Source organism: Pristis pectinata, chromosome 3 (genome assembly GCF_009764475.1).
Source record: "Pristis pectinata isolate sPriPec2 chromosome 3, sPriPec2.1.pri, whole genome shotgun sequence".
NCBI classification, from domain to species: Eukaryota; Metazoa; Chordata; class Chondrichthyes; order Rhinopristiformes; family Pristidae; genus Pristis; species Pristis pectinata.
In genome coordinates this window covers 119,037,082-119,059,183 of record NC_067407.1, presented here as the reverse complement: position 1 = coordinate 119,059,183, position 22,102 = coordinate 119,037,082, and the positions used below count along the sequence as shown (strand labels likewise).

The 22,102-nt window shown below is 40.3% G+C and overlaps 1 protein-coding gene across 1 annotated transcript in view; it reads left to right on the top strand.

The window, feature by feature from the left end:
* camkmt (calmodulin-lysine N-methyltransferase) overlaps positions 1-6,609 on the top strand; it is a 287,014-nt gene extending 280,405 nt beyond the window's left edge. The window contains exon 11 of the mRNA XM_052013219.1: positions 5,652-6,609. Coding sequence (XP_051869179.1) covers positions 5,652-5,753 — 102 coding nt within the window. The 3' untranslated portion in view covers positions 5,754-6,609. The remainder of the gene's footprint in view (positions 1-5,651) is intronic.
* Positions 6,610-22,102: the final 15,493 nt, after the last annotated feature.

Sequence of the window (22,102 nt, the reverse complement as noted above, 5' to 3'; positions counted from 1 at the left end):
AAAGAATTTTGGTAAATTATCACAAGTGTGTCTACTATAACTTCTGTCATTTCTTTCAGTACCCAGGGATCCATCCCATCAAGGACCAGGGGGCTTGTCTACTTTAGGCCCACTAGTTTGCTCATCACTACCTCTTTAGTGACAGCAATGTATCGAGGTCCTCACCTCCCGTCACATCCATAATATCTCTCTTTGGCATGTTAGACGTTGTCCTCCACTGTGAAGGACCAACACAAAGTAATTGTTCAAGGCTTTGGCCATTCCACATTACCCATTATTAATTCCCCCTTCTCATCTTCCAAGGGACCTACTTTCACTTTAGTCACCCTTTCCTGCTTTATATAATGATAGAAATTTTTACTGTCCTGTTCTTATATTTTGTGCTAGTTTGTTTTCATAATCCATCTTCCCTTTCCTTATTACTTGCTCAGTGGTTCTTTATTGCTTTTTAAAGTTTCCCAATCTTCCAGTTTCCTGCTACTCTTGGCGACTTTGTATGCATGAGTTTTTTAGTCTGATTCCTTCTTTTATTTCCTTACTTATCCAAGACTAGATCTCCCCATCCTTACAGTCCTTGCTTTTAACTGGAATATACTTTTGAGCACCATGAAAAATCTCTTTGAAAGTCTTCCACTGTTCCTCAACTGATTACACCATATAGCCTGTGTTTCCAGTCTATGCTATCTAACTTCTCCCTCATCCCATTGTAGTCTTCCTTGTTTAGGCATAGTACACTGGTTTTAGATTGAACTATGCACCCCTCCTTTTGTATGAGAAATTCAATCATACTATGATCATTCTTTTCAAGAGGATCCCTAACTACAAGATTGTTCATTTTACCTGTGTCATTGCACAGGACCAGATCTAAGATAGCATTTTCCTTGTAGGTTCACTAACATGCTGTTCAAGAAAACTATCACGGATGCATTCTATGAAGTCCTCCTCAAGATTGCCTTGACCAACTTGATTCACCCTATCTACATGCAAGTAAAGTCCCCCATGACAACTGCCATTCCATTCTTACATGCATCAAATATTCTTGTTTCATTGCCTGTGTACTGTAATGTTATTATTCAGTGGCCTAGGGACAACTCCCACCAGTGATTTTTTTTCCCCCTTTACTATTCCTAATCTCTACCCAGATGGACTCAACATTCTGCTCCTTAGATCTTATATCATCTCTCACTATCACCCTGATCTCATTCTTAATTACCCCACCTCCCTTACCTTCTTGCCTATCCTTCCGTATTACGTGATACCCATGGATATTTAATTCCCACTCAGCTCCACCCTGCAACCACGTTTCTGTGATGGCCACTAAATCATACCCCTTTGTACTGATTTGTGCCACAAGTTCACTGACCTTGTTTCCAACACTACAGACATTCAGATAAAGTGAATGCAGTAGTTAACCCTCATAATGTGAAGACATGGGTCAGGATTTTGGCAGTTGTGAGGGTGAAGTTAGTTCCAAGTGGACAAGTTCTGAAGGTGGCAAAGGAAGAAACTTCTGCACTCAGTTATATATGTGGTACTCAGTTCATGCATTTGGTGCTTGGTTCAGATCTGGCAGAGATGAGGTATAATGCCAGCAGCAGGAATGGGCTGTAGAGCAGTGGGGTTAATTTGATTGAGTCAGATGCAATGACAAGGGGAGAGACATAACACAAGGCTGGAGTCATTTTATAAAGCTGCAGGAAACGTTGGGCTTATTCAAGACTTAAACTAGATCCCGCTTGGCAGATAATGTTGTTGAGGGCTTCATTAAATAATGAATAGGAGATGAATCCTGAGTACTCTGGAGGTGACCTTTTGGGCATTGGAGGAGATTCTTTTAAAGGCCTGCAGGTGTGAGTGATCCATGAAACAGTGGTCCCAATTAATAGACCTTGGCAAGAAAATAGAATAATAAATCATTTCAAAACCCCCAGAGGGTTGAGATCTCAAGCCATGGTTGCAATTTATTGGTAATTTGTGGTTCTGATCGGAATGATCTATGTCTTGTAGGTATATTGGAAATTTGATTGAAGCAATTCAGTTAGAAAATGACAATGTAAAGTGTACCAACCACATCTTCAAGATGAAAAAGAGGAGTTTAGAAATAGGGCAGTGGTTTGAAAACATAAAGCAATCAAGCATAGGATTTTTAAGAGAGGAGTGGCTATTCCTGAGTTTCAGTGGAAAGGATGCCTAATGGTAGCATCAACTGCTACTGAATCTGTGACAAGTGTGATCTTTTTGTGTTTATGGAGCACACAATATGCTGTTCTGTTTTTGTGCACTGTCTGTTCTGCATGGTTTGACTCTTGCTAACATTTCTTACCATGTTGTAGTCATTCCCTTTGCAACTCAACCAATACATCTTCAGGGTGGCAGAAGCATTTTTTCTTTAGGCTGCACGTTATCCTCTTATCCCCACTGTTTTAGCATAGAGTATAACCAGCTGGAGAACTATAAGAAGGCTGATAATGCAAAGCTATTTTTTGCTGTCTCATCTTAATCTTGTTACACAAATGATTGTGAAGGGATTCATGAATTTTAATTTTGCCCTTTTGCATTAGCTCTTCATGTCGTGCACCCAGCTGCCCTCTACAGGAAATGGCGATCCTAGCTTTATACTTTTTGGGGGGAAAATTGATTATGATCTTGGCAGTTATGTCAGAAAAACAGACTTACCAACCACCCATGAAGATGATTAACACTGATCAGGAGGAAAAGCTTTGCCTCTTAAACTTTTCACCTCTACGTGAATGCCACATATTTTGTCCTTTGTATTGCAGTGGTTTCAATAGCACTGATACATAATAACTGGCAAAAAGATATTACAGTGCCTGTCCTGATGTTTCTGTCTAACAATGCGCTTGTCTAACAAAAACTATTTTCCCTTGTACCATCCTCCTATCTCTAGATAATTTTTCCGTATCTTGTTTTTTTCCTTTATTCCCTTGCATTCTTCATATTCAGGTTTGGGTTGGAACTTTGTTGCTTTCTGGTAATAGTGCTCAGTGTCCATGCCTGTGCCCAAGCACTGTCAATCCTTCTTTGGAGGACTGGTGCCTAGTTTTACCTTGGCCTCACCTGTCAATTTCCAACACACCTTTGTTGATTTTAATATCTTGTCCTGGCTACAGGACCAGGACTAATAGGTTATGTCTATTTTGACAATTAATTTGCCTTGCAAGGAATGGAGACTGAACTTGGCTTTATAGCATTAATATATTACATTTCTATATTCTACTTCTGATGCATTGATTCTTTCTATTCACAGAAACAAATTTCTTTCTTTTGTTGTGTAAAGATTCCAGCAGGAAACAATAGAAAACAACATGGGCCATTTCTGATAAACTCACATGGTTATACCTTTTGATCAATCAGCAAGGGGCCCCCCAAGGTGACCTTCTGATTTCCCACCCTTTTCCATTGTAGGATCCTTTGCTTCCATTTCATAATGGTTCATTGAAGGGATAGCAAAGGTTTTACCCCAAGGAAAGCTGGTGCCTGTTTGTCCAGTGGGCTGATGGTTAAACCTGAATGGATATCCTGGCATATTTGTAATTTATTTTAGTCCAGTAGGATTTTAGTGTGGAAACCACCTGCTCATACTGACTCATGCTTGGTATCACCTCTCAAATATTGACAGGCTCCCAGAAGTCCTGGGACGTCTGTATAAATATTGACACTCTCAATGATTGTTCTTAACTTTGAAATAGTAGTGAAAGCTATCCTAAGGGAAATATATGGAGCAACAGAACCTGGGTGCTCATGAGTCAATTGATGTAGAAGTGTGATCAGGCTTATAGAGTCCCTTTATTTCCTAAGTGCAAGGACCATAATTTGAAAGCCTTTTCTTTTAGATCTGTAATTCTTGTACCATTCCATCCTAGAGAAAGTGTACAAGTTCGCTGGTGACTTTCTTCCCAGTTCAGCTCATTCGTCAGATGGTCGGAGATCCAATGGAATGGGCCTCTAACTGTTTGCTGGCATACGTTGGATAGACTTTCTAGATTAGCCACCCTGTTGCCCAGGGTAACATTTATAACTCATCAACAGGAGAACTTGAATTTCCTTTGAGTTCCTTCCCCACCCTCTGCAATTCTCTCCTGAAAGCATCAATTATACAGTTCCGCAAGCTTCTGGCTATCCTCCAGCAACTCACTGAATGGCCATTCTTTGCTGGAAAGACAAAAGTCTGCCTTTATTTATCCCACCTGGGGGCATCAGAATTGCAGCCAATTTCACTCCTGTTCAATTTTCGCTCTTCAAGCTGATATTACTGGATGGCATTCAGGAACAGGAGCCCTGGCTGTTTTACTTTTCATCTCCCCTCCTCCCCACTTATTCCATTCTTAAGCTTGGGCTGGGGCTGGGAACATGATGTGAGAGACCAAAAGGAATGTCTGTTGCTTCCCTGAGATCATTTACCTCAGAGCATGTTGTGGATCAAACTTGGAACTTAACTATAATTCAGTTCTACATGGTAGTATCTGCTTCTCAAGCTAGGGACACAAATCGCATCTAAGTAGATTATGACAAGGTACTGGGAGAATAAGAAATGCTGGTTTGAAATTCAGTTTAGTGTATATTGCACAGAACCAGAGTAGCACTACTGTGGATCTTGCCAACTTGGTTGGCAGTATTTAAATCAGACAATGTTCCCTTCTTGATTTAAGCTACCCTCTGCCTTCACTTCTGTTCTCATTTTAGGGCTGCAGTTCTAATTTCCAATGTTCTAATGTGTACTTGTACACCTGGTCTCCACCTGTAATCTGCACTCCCTTGAATCAGACATGCCAACCTGCTTCAATGTATAGCAAGAGGGGAAATAAAAGCAAATCCAGGAAGAAAATAAAACAAAATATAGTTGAAGCAGAGGGAAACAAACAGAATGGAAGACAAGACAGTAGATTTGACAAGAAAAAGGTGACATAAGAACATTTGAATAGAATCAAAAATAGGGTATTTGGCCCATTGTGCCTGCTGCACTGTTTAATAAAACAATGCCGGATCTTTTACTTCAGCACCATGTTCCTGCACTAATCCCAAATCCCTTTGCTATCTAAAAATTCCTCAGTCTCTGCCTTGAATATACTGAGTGACTGAGCCTCCACAGTGCTCTTGGGTAGAAAATTCCAAAGGTTCACTACCCTCTGGGTGAAGAAATTGTTTGTTATCTCAGTCTTGAAAGATCAACTTCTTATTTGGAGACTGCGACCCTTGGTTCTAGGCACACCAGCCAGGGAAACGTCACCTCTGCACCTACCTTATCAAGTTCCGTAAAAGAGGAAATGGTGAAAGGAATGAGGAGGAAAAGAAAAATAAGGTATCAAATAGGAAATTAGAAAAGAGGGATAAGTAGAGATGTTGATGAACAGGAGGAAAGAAGTTGGAGAAAGAAGAAGGGAAAGGGTTGATTTTTCTTTATAGATTTATGAAAAAAAACAGGTTAGAAGCCAGCAGAAAATTATTTGGTGCAGTCTAGCATTAAATGTTTGTGCCTTTGTTGAAGTTTGAGCAATACTGGGAATATACTTTTGTATGAATGGGACCATCTCTGAAAATGGCTGCCTTTTTTTTAACAGTGTCATTGGCCAAGTGTCTGAGGGCTTAAATTATAATGTATGTATGTAAATGTTTCTGTTTTGCTTTCTCAGATGAAGAATGAGAAAACGGAGAGGTACGATGAGAACCTCCACTATCCTGTGCTCATTACTCTAACTAAGCAGGGAACCGCGATCTATCCTCACTCAAGCTGACCGTGAACGGACTGATGTTTTCTTCGGTATTTCTAGAGGTCACTCATCAATACAAAAGCACAAGTTCCTATTGTTTTCTCCTATTAAGGATTATGAAAGAATAGATTTTTTTGTTGAAGAGTTGGAGAAATTCCACCAATGTAAGCTCACCCTACAAAATCAGTAGAATTTGTAATGTTCCACATTTCCCCAATTAAAGCAGTTTGCCTCAATGAAGGTGCTTGTATACATGGAATTGTTTTTCTCTCTGATTGCTTTGCTGTTTAAAATGCAAAGTCCTTTATTTTTAAGATTTCTTTTCCTACTGCTGGTTTTCTTATCTAAAGAACATTATACGCATTTATTTTTCAATAAAGTTTTTTAAAAAATCTCAATTACTAATAAGGAATCTGAAAATACCTATTTTTTCACTCTTTTGGCATAACTCTGTTTGAAGCAAAAATGTTTAAAGCCTGGGTAGTTTACAGGTCAGTTTACTTTACCAATCAGCGTAAACTTGACAACTTAACATTTTGTGAAACAAGACTTGTCCAACCCTCTGCACCTCCCTTCCAATTATGCACGATTAGTCTCAGTGTGTTGTGTGAAGATGAAGGAGTGTGCTGAGTGATGATTATCTGTTGAGGTGCAAGGAATCCAGGAGTTTCTTACCTTATTTAGAGAATGAACCTTTAGCAATATTTGGTTCAATCACCTCACTGTGGTAATGTTTTTAAACCTATGCTTAGGGATTATTATTGTTAAGCCTCTATTTGATGAAATTCCCAAAGTGATACTGAAATATTTCCATATATAAATCTCAGGAAAATCTCTGTGCTGCACACATTCACTTCGAAAGTGGCATCAAATGTCTTAATACCAGTGAAGAATGCCTTGATAGTTATTGCTATATATCCAAATGCTGTTTTGATTCCACCTTTTGAATGAAGTTAAAACTCAGAGGTGTGTACAATTGCATTATTTTTTGCCTTTGCATTCCTGTTTTGTGCTTTTCAGTGCACTTTCCTTCTTTGTCTTTCTCCTTTCTTGCTGTTAAGCAGGACCTGAAAGAAGGGCTTAGCAGTTAATACTGGGATCTAGTTGTAGCAGTGTATACAGTAGCAGAATCCAAGAAGCTGAGCAAATGATGGAGGCTTAGTGTTGCAAACTGAGAAGGAAAATTGTTTTTAATTAGCACCTTGGTAAGAACTGCTGATTATTAGTGATTGGTTTTGTGAAGAGCTTTCAGCTGAGTAATTTGTGCAGCCATTACAACAGTTTTGTCAGAGCTCCTCTCCTGTTGTTAAACACAAACAGCAGATGATAACGGCCCAAGATGAGTTTTTCAAGTAACAATTTACATTACTGAAGAAGTATCAACTGCAATGAGGTGCAGTAGCTCATAAAGAGCTAGAAATCAGTTTAAACCTTTATGGATGAAACAGTTGAGTGTCAAGATAGCTTTTAAAAAAGATTTTGCAGCAATTTCCATTACAGTTATAATTTATCTATGTATATCTGTATATATGTATGCTGAAGGATGTGCGTATATATGCCTGTAAACTTATTATTTGGACATACCAGGTTTTCCCTGATCCAGCCAAGTAAAGCAGCAGTGAGTGCCTCGGACTGATAAAGTTTTAACATTATTCCAGGGCTAAAGCAAATTAAGTGAGCATAGAAACCTCAAAGTAAATCTGCACTGTTCTGATGTGAGTGAAACATCATGCATCCCATGCAGCTCAAACCTTGAAATCAACTTTGTGGCAGTGCTTCCAGTATAAAATTGGGGGGCAGGGTAAATGTCTGAAATTCAATGCGGCTTCAGAAACTCAGGACCTTCGGTGATGGATGTCATTAAGTGCTTTCATCATAATAAACTTTAAACTGTTGGCTTTATGAATTGCCAGGCAGTTTTGCTATTGCTCAGAAGGAGATTGCAGTGTCTTAAGTGTGACAAACCCTATTAGGAATTGAGGCTGTGTTTCAAGCATACTTGGCTTTTCCACTCCCGGGGTGATTGTTGCCTATTAGTCAGCATCTGGGAAGATTTTCCTCTGGCAATCTTAGTTCAAGAGCTTTCTAGGCTTTGACCTGCTTTTTCAAAGCATTCTCTGAGGAGTTTTCTAAGAACTGAATGCCAGAGGATTTGTGGCCACTTTTTATTAATTCCATTTCAATTTTCTAACCTAGTTATATATAGAAAGAGGCTTTCATTGTTTCTTGGGTGATTATTTGCCTGTTGTTCCTTTTGATACATTCCTAAAATGAATGATTGTGAATATAATTGTATAATATTGCAGGATTTTTATTTTTGGGGATGGAATTGTTAAGCTCAACCTTCCATAGATCTAATATAAAATGCCATTGTCCAGTGAAATGAGCAAGTGTCATTAATTTCATATTCAAATATGTTTCACACAGTATCAATCCAATAAACATACAGAAGATATTCAACAGGGAAATGTGGAATAGGCAATTGATTCTATTCATGAAGAAAACTTGAAAGCTTGCAATCACAATTGAATTATCAAGGTCTTCTCTGTAACTGGAATCTATTCTATATTCCACTATCTCACTGATAATAAACATGTAAAGTTAATTAAATTTGTATTATCTTTGTCTTTGCAGTTATGCTATTTTAGTTATATTCTCAACCATGATGATACATCCTGCACTATTGACCTTGCTCTTTCACCTTGGTTTCTATTTAAAAAAAATAAAATGTGTGTTGGAAGGTGCTTTGTACTGCCCATTTAGTCATGTGCAATGCATCTCTCCAGAAGCAAATGTCTGGTACCTTGAAAATCCCATTAGAGGAGCTGAAGAATTTAATCTACAAACTATTCTTGGCCAGTTTCCTGTGCATTTGACAGCATTGAATCATTGAGTTAAGATGAAGCTTTATACTTGTGATACAATAGAAAAAAATAGTCATTTTTTAAAATTTTCACTTTGGCCGGTATATGGAATTGACTTGTGTGCTTGGCAATTTACATCCACACAGCGGGACATACATGCAGTGTTTACAATGGAAGTGCAGTATTTTGGTAGTTTACCATCACGCTAGTTATGTGAGAACATTCTCATTCATGCATACAATTGCTTTGTGAGATTGACAGTCAGAATCAGATTATTACCATCCATGATGCTGAATGCCGAATTTAAAAGACAACTGAGAAAAAAATCAAGAATTACAAATTAAGTGTGAGAGATTCCTTCATGTTTTGTTTCTATTTTAATTTTAGAGCTAGTTGGGAAATCAATGTATGTGGATTGGTGAAGCTTTGTAGGAATAATGACTTGTGTTTAGTAAACCTAGATTTCCACATCTGTAAAATGAATCCTGCAATATTATTTTGCACCACTGCAGGAAATCGTTTGGGTCATTAAACCTGTGCTAGCTCTCTGAAAGACTTTCCCACCATCACATTCCCTGCTTGTTCTCCATATTCTTCCTTTTTTTCAATTTTCTTTTTCAAATATTTACCTTTTAAAAGCTATTATGAATTCTTTTGACAACTTCTGATAAGGAAATCCATTTTCTGACAATCCTTTGCATTTTAAACACAAAATATAGCCTCTTGTTCTCCTGATATCCAATGAGGTTTATGCCTTTGTAGCAACTCTCAGATCGATTATCTTATCGGTACCTTTAATTTTGCACACTGCTAACAGTTGACTGTCTAGCTTTAAGATCCATCCTGTTCAAAATTGCTGTAGCCTTGTTAACTTTTTAAAGGTAAAATGTGCAAAAAACTACACTTTGTGTACTGAATTTTGCAGTCTGTCTGAAAGCAAGATGCATAATGCTGACCTCAAGGAAATCTGCCCACAGATTTCTAGTGATCTTTATGGTATGTATTTACCTTTTTCTGATGTTGATTACTGTCAGTTGTTAGTTCTAAGGGATCCGTAACATCCAGCAACCATACACAGGCCAATTGCACTGGAGTATTCTCACAGATTGCAAAGCAGGAATGAAGAAGCATAAATTTTAGTGAATGTTTTAAACATGATGCAGGGTACTATAAAAAGATCGAAACATACACATATAATTAAAATGTATATGTTTTAACATCTATTACACTTTTGTTTTTGGGACAAAGCACTTGCTAAGTGATTAGGTTTAACACATCACTGAAGACATAAACTATTATCTAACTAAGCATAAAATTTTCTGGTACTCTGTAAGGAGAGGATTTTGTAGATACCTGACATATTTGTCAATTCAATAGATTTCTCTTGATTGTCATAGAGAATCAAAACAGCAGAATCTGTGGAGGAGAGTTGAATTGATTAATCAGCTTGGGATTTCTGCATTAAATTAAGCCTGCCCAGAAATCTCCAATTTGGTGTCAGTTTCAGGATGTAATCACAATGAACACTGATACAGCCGATATCCTTACCAATGATTAGCACAAGTTCAGCATTACTTGTTTGCTTTTGTAATAATTAAGTCTATTTATAAAAAAGGGATTATTTTTGCAATGTTGTTAACTTGATCTCCTGTTTTCAAAGATTAATTTATCTGACCTATTGCACCTTCGGCTGTGTTAGAACACCACAGTAAAATCATTGGATAAGTGATTATTCTTGGCTCTGAACTGAGAAGTTTCTTTTGGGATTGTGAACCTTTGGAAATCTTTACACCAAATGACTGTGGATAATCAGTGATTTCTGGACACTAGCAAGGAACCAGTGGAAAAAATCAATGGTGGAGGATTGTCTATGATCTTATTGAGCAGGCTTAAGGAACCAAAATGGCCTTTTCCTATGTCTTATGTTTTAACCCTGAGGTCTTTCTTCTGGTGTAGTGCACACCATTTAACACCATGGGATTTCCTGCTATTACCAAAAGTGGTCCATCAATATAAGGTATTGTTTTCTTCAGATCCTCATTAGACTGACATACAGACCTTTACAAGCTTTAAATTTCTTTTGCATTTTACCACCCGTTCTGATAACCTGATTGTTTCTTCCTGAAGATGTTTCCTGTAAACCTGCTTTATTCCTTGCCATTGCTTGACTTCTCTGAACTCCAAGTCTGCCATCATGTTGCTGGGAATTCAGAACCCTGGGATAATTGCAAACTCCAATGGGATGACCACTGTCCACATCTACTTGATTATTGAAATCATGGATTTATGCTTCAGAGGAATGGGAAACACATTTGATTGCTCAGCACTTCTATGTTTAAAGCCTCCATCTACACAGATAAATCACTAACCACAATATAAACTTCCACAATATCTGTCAAAGTGGTGTTGTGAAAAAAAGGACAAGTAGTGAATCTGTTTTAAGCAGCTCTGAAGTGCAGTACAAGGAACCACATTGACAATATGTGTTTGATAATATTAATTTTGATGTATTTTTGTCCAGAAGCTTGGGTGCCAAGCTGTAAAACACTGAAAAACAGGAATGACATGTCTGCCACCTTAATTTAGCCAACAGTGGTTAAAGCCATGGGGAATAAATTTGGGAATTTATTCCCCTGGTGTTATCAAGCCTGGAACCCAAGCCTCATCCAAACTTTCAATCTGATCCCAGGAAGCTAATTTAAACCTTCCTACACCTGATGGCTATGCACAGCCTTCCTGGTCTTGGAATCTCAACCAACACCCTGATAATTCTCCTGAAACTTAGAGGACAATATTTCTTACAACCCATCCAGGAGCCAGACCAAGACGAAAAAATCAGTTGATTTCTTTAACGCATTCCACCAGAATGTTTTTCAGTGTGCGAGGCTTAGGTATCACTCACTACTGAATTTTTATACTGGTGGGCCCTTAATCAAAGCATTCATTGAACCACTAGTCACATACAATTATAGAGCTATTGTTGTGTGTGACTGAGGGAAGTCAATTGCCACATCAAATCCAGTAGGGATTTCTTGACACGGTATGCAGATAATCCAACCAAAGTAGTCCACTTTGCACTAATATGGACTTTGTTATTTTTTTGTCCTAATTGTATTTTCTTGTAAAAATTTTGTATAATTTATGTTTGTTTTTCTTGTGAATGCTGCTTATATGATGCTATGGGCTTGTGATGCTGCTGCAAGTAAGTTTTTCATTGCACCTGTGCATACATGCACTTGTGCATGTGACAATAAACCCAACTTTGACTTTGGATGACAAGCGATGTTGCAAATTCAATCAAAAAATGAAAGAAAGCATATGTAAGGTGTAGGAAGTTGAAATCAGACAGGGCTTTGAGGAATATAAAGGAAGCAGGAGAGAATTTAAGCAGGGAATTAGGAGGGCTGAAGGGGCTATGAAATGTCTTTGGCAAGCAGGATTAAAGAGAATCCCAAAGCATTTTATGCATACATTATAAACAAAAGGGTAGCTAAAGGGTATGACCACTCAAGGACAAAGGAGGACTTTATGCCTGGAGCCAGAAGTAGTGGGTGGGGTACTAAATGAGTACCTTGCTTTGGTATTCACCAAGGAGAAGGACATGGTGGATAGCAAGATCAGGGACGGATATGCTGATATTCTAGGGCATGTTGATATCAAGGAGGAGGAGGTGTTTGGGTTCTTGAAGAACATTAAGGTGGATATGTCCCCAGGTCCTGATGGGACCTACCCTAGATTATTGCGAGAGGCAGTGAGAAGATTGTTGAGGCCTATGCCAAGATCTATATATCCTCTTTAGCCACAGGAGAGGTCCCAGAGGACTGGAGAGTAGACAATGTTGTTCCTTTGTTTAGTAAGAGCAATAGAGACAAAACAGGAAATTAAAGGCCGGTGAGCCTTACATGAATGGTTGGGAACTTATTGGAGAAGATTTTTAGGGATAAGCTCTGCTCACATCTGGAAAAGCATAGACTTATTAGGGATAATCAGCATGGCTTTGTGTGGGGGAGTCATGTTTTCTTACAAACTTGCTTTTAAGGAGGTGATGAACAAGATTGATGAGGGTAGGGCAATGGATGTTGTATACGTGGACTTCAGTGAAGCTTTTGACAGAGTTTCTCACGGTAGGGCTGATCCAGAAGATTAAGGCACATGGGATGCACGGAGACTTCATGGATTTGATTCAAAATTGGCTTAACCATAGAAGACAGAGGGTAGTGGTGGAGGGGCGTTATTCTGACCAGAGCTCTGTGACTAATGGTGTTCCACAGGGATCAGTGTTGGGACCTCTTTAGTTTGTGAAATATATATCTGATTTGAACAAAAATATAGGTGGGCTGATTAGTAAGTTTGCAGGCAAGACAAAAATTGGTGGGGTTGCGGATAGTGAGGAAGGTTGTCAGCAGGATATAGACCAGTTGGAAATGTGGGCAGAGAAATGGCAGATGTAGTTTGCTCTGGACAAGTGTGAGGTGTTGCACTTTGGGAGATCAAATTTAAAAGGAAAGTATGCAGTAAATGGCAGAACCCTTGGGAGCATTGATGTATAGAGGGATCTTGGGGTGCAAACCCATAGCTCCCTGTAAGTGGCAACAGAAGTTAAATAGGATGGTAAAGGCGGCTTATTGCACTCTTATCTTAATTGGATGGGGCATTGAGTATAAAAGTCAGGAAAGATGTGGCAGCTTTGGAGAGAGTGCAGAAGAGGTTCGCCAGGATATTGCCTGGATTAGAGAGTATTAACTATAAGCAGAGGTTGGACAAGCATAGATTGTTTTCTCTGGAGCATCAGAGGCTGAGGGGCAACCTAATACAAGTACATAAAATTATGAAAGACATGGATAGGATAGATAGAGTCTTTGTCACCAGGGTGGAAATGCGAAATATTAGAGGGCATAGGTTTAAGGTGAGGGGAGGGGAAAATTTAAAGGAGATTTGCAAGGCAAGTTTTTTTTTAAAATAGAAAGTCGTAGATGCCTGTAATGCACTGCCAGGGGAAGTGATGGAAGCAGATACTATAGCAACATTTAAGAGGCATTTAGACAGGAACAGGAACAGGCGGGGAATAGAAGGATGGAGACCATGTACAGGCAGATGGGATTACTTTCAATTGGCATCATGGTGGGCACAGACATTGTGGGCCAAAGGGCCTGTTCCTGTGCTCTACTGTTCTTTATTCTATGTACTAAGTCTATTTTGGCTCCGGATAGAGCAAAAATCATTCCCTGCTCTCCTCCCTAGCCCTACAAATTATTCTCCTTCCAGTGCTTATCCAATTTCCTTTTGAAGGCACTGAGTAATTCTCTTTGCACTGCCATTAGAGGCAGTGAGTTCCAGACCCTAACCACCCTGAGAATAAAACTGGTTTACCTTGCATTTTTCTGATGGCTTTTACCCAAAATTTGAAACCTGTGTTACCTGGTCGTGGAACTATCTGCTTGAAACCTGTGTTACCTGGTCATGGAACTATCTGCTCAAGGCGAACAGGGGGAAACTGTTCCCATATCTAAACCAGCTATAGTCTTGTACGCTTCAACCCTGTACCACAGCTTAACCTGAGCCATTTAATTTTTCCTTCTTCAAGAGACCTGTCAAATCACAACAACTTCTTGCTTTAGTTCAATTTCAGTACATACGGAAATGCTTTGATGCACTCCTCAATCTAATGCCATTACATTTTTCCTCTATTGGGAGAATCAATTACAATCTTAACTTAAGGGATAGGCCAGTAAGGAACAAAATCGGGAAGTACTTTTGCCCATAAAGGCTCTTGCAAATTTGGAACTCACCCCAAAGGCTGTGGATACTGAGTCAATTTTCAAGACTCAGGCAAACAGGTTTTCATTAATTCAGGCTATAAAAGAGAAAGCAATAAAGGTGGTTAAACAGACCTGAGATACACATCAGTGAAGATCAAATATAAGTTTGAGGGACTGAATGACTTACTTCTCTTAGGTTTTAATGTGAAACACATTTTGGAAATAACAGGGAAATAAAAGACACCTTAAGTGATTAGATTTTAAATAAAGTGTAGATACTTATAGATAATGGAATATATAAGTGAGGCAATATTAAATTTGCACAAGACTTTGGTTAAGCCACAGTTGGGATAATGAGTTGAGCTTTGTCACCCCATTAGAGGTGTGGATATGAGAAAGGGAAATGATACTGCACTGAATCATTAGGATATTATCAGACACAAGGGGTTACTAGTTAAAAAAGGAACTTGAGAAATTAGGGGTTTTCACTGGAGCAAATAACAAAATACCATCAAGACTTTGAAGATTTATGATTAAAAATAGGTGTTGATTGTATCCACAGGACAACAAAACTACAAGGACAAAAACAAAAGATAACCAAAGAAATAAGGGTGAAACTGAGAAGTTCTTTCCACAGTTGGCAAAGAATTAATAAATCAGTATCTCTTTTTAAGTCAATTAAATATGTGCTTTTCGAAGGAGGAATTATTTTAGCCTGTGATGAGCAGGGTTGGGAGAATGGTTTTAGACCAAATCCCTAATGTGGTGAAGGTACAAATTAAATTTTTTGCCTCCCAAAAAAAAAGTTTCTGTGCTGTAACAATTTACAGTTCCTTGCAGTGGTGAAATAATCTCACTGTGTACCTCTTCAGCAGTATGTTATAACGTCTTGGAGCATAACTCCTTCCTTTAAGGGTGAGTAAAACTACCCGAATTTATTTTGTACCAACTGCATTCAATCAAGTTTTCACCTTAAATCATTCCTGAAAATGGATGGTATTTGATATTTTTACAGACGTGCTATGCAGGTAGACGGATGAAGTGCAGTCCTAACATCAGACTCTGAGTAGAATGAAACTCTACCATCTGTTGCTAGGGCAACTGGAGGATGCTGAGTGGACACGGAGCAAGGTTCTTCAAGAGTGGGAGGGGAATACAGTAGATAGAAACACTTAAACCCCTCATACATGTTCCTGATTTTATGTAGGTATCCAGGAGAAGGGCAGATGCTGAAAGAAATAAATGGATGGAGGGTCTCCCACAGCTGCATCAGTTGGTGGCTGTGAGTAGAGGACTCTTGACAGTGGCTAACAACCAGGAGGAGGCTCTTCTGGCCACCTGGGTTCACCAGTGGTCAGGCAGGGGTAGAAATGACTGGAGAAAGGACTGTTGATTGTACAAATGATCTTTAGCATAAATCATGACACCACTCTTTCTTATTTAAAAAATCAATGTGACCTCAGGCCATGCTTTGGCACATGGTATATGCTTTCGGAGGCATTGTTGACAACATTTATTAATCAGGTGAAAAAGAACAGTTTCAGATTTTTTCTGACCCCTCCCCACCCCCCATCCTGGTGAGGCCTAAACACTAATAGTGTTTTCAGTATCTAAATTTGATAGCCATAGGTTTTAACCCTAAGATTTTCCATTCCTGTTGTGTAGTCAGCACCAAGTCACTGCTGTACGAGGTTAGTGTAACGCTATTACAGTGCCAGCAACCCGGGTTCAATTCCGGCCGCTGTCTGTAAGGAGTTTGTATGTTCTCCCCGTGACTGCGTGGGTTTCCTCCAGGTGCTCTGGTTTCCTCCCACATTCCAAAGACGTACGGGTTAGGAAGTTGTGGGCATGTTGTGTTGGCGCCGGAAGCGTGGCAACACTTGCGGGCTGCCCCCAGAACACTCTACGCAAAAAGATGCATTTCACTGTGTGTTTCGATGTACATGTGACTAATAAAGATATCTTAGATTGTTACACTGTAAGATGGGTGGCTTCTCATCAACTTCCCCATTGTTTGGTTATTCAGGGGTAGAATTATTACTCCATTTTGGAATGTTAATATTTTTTCCTCTCACTACTTAGAAAACTCAAGCATAACACTTAATATAATGTAAGTACCAGCTACTGATAATGTGATGGAAGGCCTCTGAAAGTATTGCATTCAGAGAAATAAAATGCAGTCTTTTCCTTGTGTGGGAGGAGAAACACTTACCAAACAAGCAGATTCCTCAATCCAGCCAGGTGACAAAGAGCCCCTCAGGAGTTCTTGTCGCAGCCTGGAGCAGTCAGGAGTCTATTGGGCCCACCTGCTGGTTAAGCCATTGGTCAATGGATTAACTGTCCTTGTAACAGAGTGTTCAGCAAAGCAGGTCATGTGGCTGAACAAACAAAACCAAGCCACCATTAATGCATGTTAATTCAGAATTTAATAAATCTGAAGTGACAACTGTAAACTAATCAAACAAGAGGGTGACTGTTTATACACTGCAGAGCTCCTCCAAAGCAAGTGTCAAATTCCAGTTCAGAAATCTGTAATGCATCATTAGACTAAAGGCCAGCACTTAGTTTACCCTTAAAGTAACATAGTTGGGAATTTGAGGGTGCTTTTCACAACCTGCTAGCCTCTCTGGATCTATCTTACTTTAATTTCCATATTTACTCTGTAAATTTGTGCAATAATCTCTGAAGATCGTATCTATAGCGTGAAGAAGAAACACTGTATAGTTTATTATTTATCTCAGGAGTATCGGGGTGGGCTAGGGGAATCTTTTCAAAGAACCCCCCTTATTTTCAGTTTTTCTGTAAAACTTGTCTCGTCAGCTTTCTCCTGTTCTCTCCCCGGCTGTGATCCTACTCGTTCCAGCAGCCCCCAGTTACCTTACCCAAATGACCATTTTTTTTAGATGTGACCCTGGAATCTAAATATTAGTTCAATGTTAAACCTGAAACCATGTGTGTCACTCAGCTCAGTGATCAAGATAAGGGCTGTTTACGCTCGACCTGTTAATTTTGTATGAGGCAATTTTATTTTCTAAAATCAATACATCAAAGTAATAAGATTTCAGAGTTTAGTATTCTGATACTTATCAAAAGACATACAAAACTTGAGTGTGCTCTGATTACAATCACATATTGAAAATCTAAGGCATAAAACTCTGTGATTTGAGACGAAGATACTTGGGATCCTATACTTATGAGCAGGAAGGTATTGTTCTGTGTTATCCACAGTTAGCAAATAGATAACAGCTTGCATTCCATTATCACACAAAGGATGGCAATTTAAAGCTAGGTTGCAATTTTATTGCCTTTTTTCCAAAAATAAGTATCTGTTGCTGGTCCATTGCAGTTGGACCTAGATGAATTAGGATGTGCATTTCTAATGAGGTTTAGGTTGTGTTTGTATTACAGAGCTTGTCAGAAGGGGAATTGGTTCTGCAGGGTGTCTGTTCATATCAAATTCACACCATTTATCTTGGGAGTGAATTCCACAGCAGTGACAGCAACAGATAAGCAAACATGCATGGGCACTCATCTGAGAGGTGTGATTTGTGCCTTTATTTTCCAACTACTGGACCTGCCCGATGGCTAGGGAAGATGTGCAGACTAACAATTGGAAAGCTATAAACTGGTCCAAAGCAGGCTGACTGCAGAGCTGCTCAATCTAGGGGACTATGCAGTAAAATAATTTCCTTTTTTCCCAGAGAGTTGGCAACCATCACTTGCTTATGGTTTGACTGCTGGTCTATTGCTTCTATTGGTATTCTAAGGAAACTCAGTCAGGCCTAGTAATTCCAAATGAATTTGAACAGAGGCACAGCAAGTTGTGCAGTAAAATCACTTCCTCTTTTCCTTGTGCACTTGAAAAAAATGAAGAAGCATCATGAAGAATATACAAAAAAAATTAATGTGCAGTTAGCAAGCAGGTGGTAACTTTTCACGTTTATAAGTGGATTTTACTGCACTATAACATATCTTAGAAGGATAATTTGACATTTTACTAAGATCTTTGGGACCACGCATCAGGAGCGCACAGAATCCCTGTGTATGTGACAGGAGGAGCACATCACATCACAGATTACACCACCTGCCTGCCCCGTCAGACTCCTGAAGAGTCTGTAGCTCCCAAATTAGTCACCTCAGAGCCACAAAACCCAAGTCATCCTCGATCCTGAGAATGGTCATGATCACAGCATTTCTGCTGCTCGCCGGAATATCCTTCTGGTCCCCCAGACAAGATTGTGAATTTACGCTGAAGATAAATTTTAGGATTTCAGTGAGGATACTTGCTGCTCCTGAGGCCTTGTTTTTTTTGGTTGGAATAATGTCTTTTAGCTTCAGCTCGGTCAGGAGTGGTGTCAAGGCCAGCCTGAATAAGCCACTGTAGGATGGAGTCAGGTATGCTCACTTAAGGGACAGTCAACACATACCAGAAGAAACACTTCAAAGACCTCAACAGTGCCTCCCATGGAATGGCTGCTGACAAAAAAGGTATGAAATGTGGTTTTTAGCTTCCTCGGTGACTCAATACATAAGCGTAAGCTGACGTGAGACCAAGCTCACAACAGGCTGGAGTTTGATGAAAATGATTTAAGTACACTGATACCAAAATGAATTGTGCAACAAGTGTGGACCCTCTATTAAGCCTTTCCCCCCAGTGGACGTCCCACACCATATTAGCAGTGTGGATAGCTAACTCAAGACCCAGGGTGCAGTAAGGTGATGATGAATTTCCATGGGAGTTGTCTCAAGTGTGTGTTCTATAACTTTGGTTGAAAGATTCATGGAAGTCTCAGAGCAATGATGTAAATCTACCAATTCCCACGGAATTGGCTTTCACTTTGGAGAACCCTCAAAGAAATTAAATTCCAAAGCCTTCAGACAAAGAAATAATGGAGGTGACTGGTGAAGTGAAAACATCAGCAGATAAATGAGTGCATGGTCTCTAAAGAATCATTTAGAAATGCTTTGACTTCAAACAGCATTTGTGGAGTAGAAGACTTTTTTCTCTCCTCATTTTTCCCTCTCCCCATCCCTGCATCCATCACCCATTCTTCCTCCCCATTATCCCTCCCCCTCTTACCCCTCTTCCTTACCCCTCCATCTCCTCACTATACACTTTTGTTGGCTTCACTCCCCCATTCCTCTTCTATTCACAGATCTTCACTCACCTTCTCTCTCAACCTGGGGGTCCAAGTCCTTAGCTCCCTGAAAGTGGCAACACTGGTTGATATGGTGGTGAAGAAGGCATATGGCATGCTTGCCTGCATAGGTTGGGGCACAGAACATAAAAGTTGGGATGTTATGTTGTAACTTTACAAAACACTGTTTGGGCTGCACTTGGAGCATCATGTGCAGTTCCATTTGCCACACTACAGGAAGGACGTGATTACGCTGGAGAGAGTGCAGAGGAGATTCACCAGGATGTTTCCTGGATTGGAGGACTTCAGTTATGAGGAGAACTTGGTTAGCTGGATTTGTTTTCCCTGCAGCAAAGGAAGATGAGCAGTGACCTGATAGAAGTATATATGCCCTCTTGTTTATGATAGGAGTATCAAAAACAAGAGGGCATCATTTTAAGGTGAAATGTAGAAGACTTAAAGGGGATCTTATGGGTAAGTTTTTTTTACAGAGATATCTGGATTGCACTTCCACAGGAGGTGGCAGAATCAAATACAATTACAATGTTTAAGAGGCAACTAGACAGGGACCCAAATAGGTAAGGCATAGAAGGATACGGCCAAATGGGATTAGCATAGATGGGCAGAAAGGTCAGTGAGGACGTGTTGGGCCGAAGGGCCTATTTCTATGCTGTACAACTCTATAACTAAGACTTCATCCCTCTCCCTTGCTTTCTCTCTCCTCCTGCTTGCCTCGGCACTCCCTCCCTCTCCAACTTCCATCCACAGACTGCAAATACCCTTCCCCCTTGCAGCCGTGAGCATTTTGGCTGCTGCTGCAATGTGGGTTCACAGGTGCTTTGACCTCCTAATCTGGGAATGTCACGGAGCAATTTGGCCACAGTGAGCAACCCAGTTAAATTCACAAGAAAGAGAAGCAGAGATGGGCCATGTGTTGTATTGAGCCTGTTCCACCATTCAGTAAGTTGACAGCTAATCCTGTGTCTCATTTCACTCTCCCACCTGATCCTTGTACCCCCTGATTCCCTCACCATCCAAAAATCTATTGTTCAGCCTTAAATATATTCAATAACTGAATATTTATGGCACTCAGGTAAATTCTAAACCTTCACAAAGGTTTCCTTAAAGGTGTTTCTCATCTCAGTTTTATTCTGAGACTATTTCTCATATTTCCTCACAAAATAGCTGCAATCCCATTCCCCCACTTATTTCCCTGTAGCTGTTTCCTCTCACGTGTCGAACAACATTTCCTGATTCACCCACTTGCACTAAGTTTGGTTAACTAGTGTAAATTACCCTCCCAAGCTGCAGATCTTTGGGACTTGAGGGAACCCCACGCAGTCACAGAGAGTACACACAAGCTCTGCACAGACAGCACCAGACACGAGAGATTCTGCAGATGCTTGAATCTGGAGCAACCCACACAAAATGCTGGAGGAACTCAGCGGGTCAGGCAGCATCTGTGGAGGGAAATAAACTGTCAACGTTTTGGGCCGAGACCCTTCATCAGGACTGGAAAGGAAAAGGGCAAAAACCAGAAATAAAAAGGTCGGGGGAGCGGGAGGAGCACAGGCTGGTGGGTGACAGACGAGTCTGGGTGAGAGGGGGAAGGTAGGTGGGTGGGTGGGTGGGGGAGTGGGGATGAAAGGGAGTGATGTGAGAAGCTGGGAGGTGATAGGTGGAAGAGGCAAAGGGCTGAAGAAGAAGGAATCTGATAGGAGAGGACAGTAGACCATGGAATAAAGGGAAGGAGGTAGGGAACCAGGGGGAGGTGATGGGCAGGTCATGAGGGCAGGGGAGGGGAAAGAGAAGAGGTGAGGGGGCCACAGGAATGAGGGAAAATAAAGGTTGGGGGGGGGAGGGAAAACAGAGGGGAGTGGTTACCAGAAGTTAGAGAAATCAATGTTGATGCTGTCAGGTTGGAGACCTGAAACGTCGACTGTTTATTTCCCTCCATAGATGCTGCCTGACCCGCTGAGTTAGACGGCACCAAAAGTCAGAATTGGACCCAGGTCACTGAAGCTGTGAGGCAGAAGCACTGCTTGCTGTGTCACTGTGCCATCCTTCTTCCCCTAGTTCTAGACTCTCCTTCTAGGGCGAAGTGCTCCTCTGCCTCTATCTTGTCAACCCCTCTCAAAATCTTGTATGTCCCACTGAGATCACCTCATTCTTCTGAACCTCACTGGGAACAGACCAATCTTACACAATCTCTAGCACACCAGGAGTTCAGAAACAAAATATTGTGAATGCTGGAAATCTGAAATGATTTAAATACTCAGCAGGTCAATCAGCATCTGTGGAGAAATGCACTGGGTTTGTGATGAAAGATCACCGACCTGAAGTATTAGCTCTTTTTGTCTCTGCACAGGGTCTGCCTCATCTACTGGTGTTTTGTGTTTCTATTTCATATGGCAGGTTAGTGGTCTTCAGCGTGGAGTCAGCTTGTGAGTGCCTTAGCCCAGGCCTATAGCAATGTGGCCAACCATAATCTCCCTACCCCTCTACCAGCTGGGAACAGCCACCTGAGTGCAAGACTGATCACTCCTATATTTCACAGTTTGTATACCAAGCAAAAGCATTGGAGCAGCAGAAACTCTTGCACCAGCTTTAAT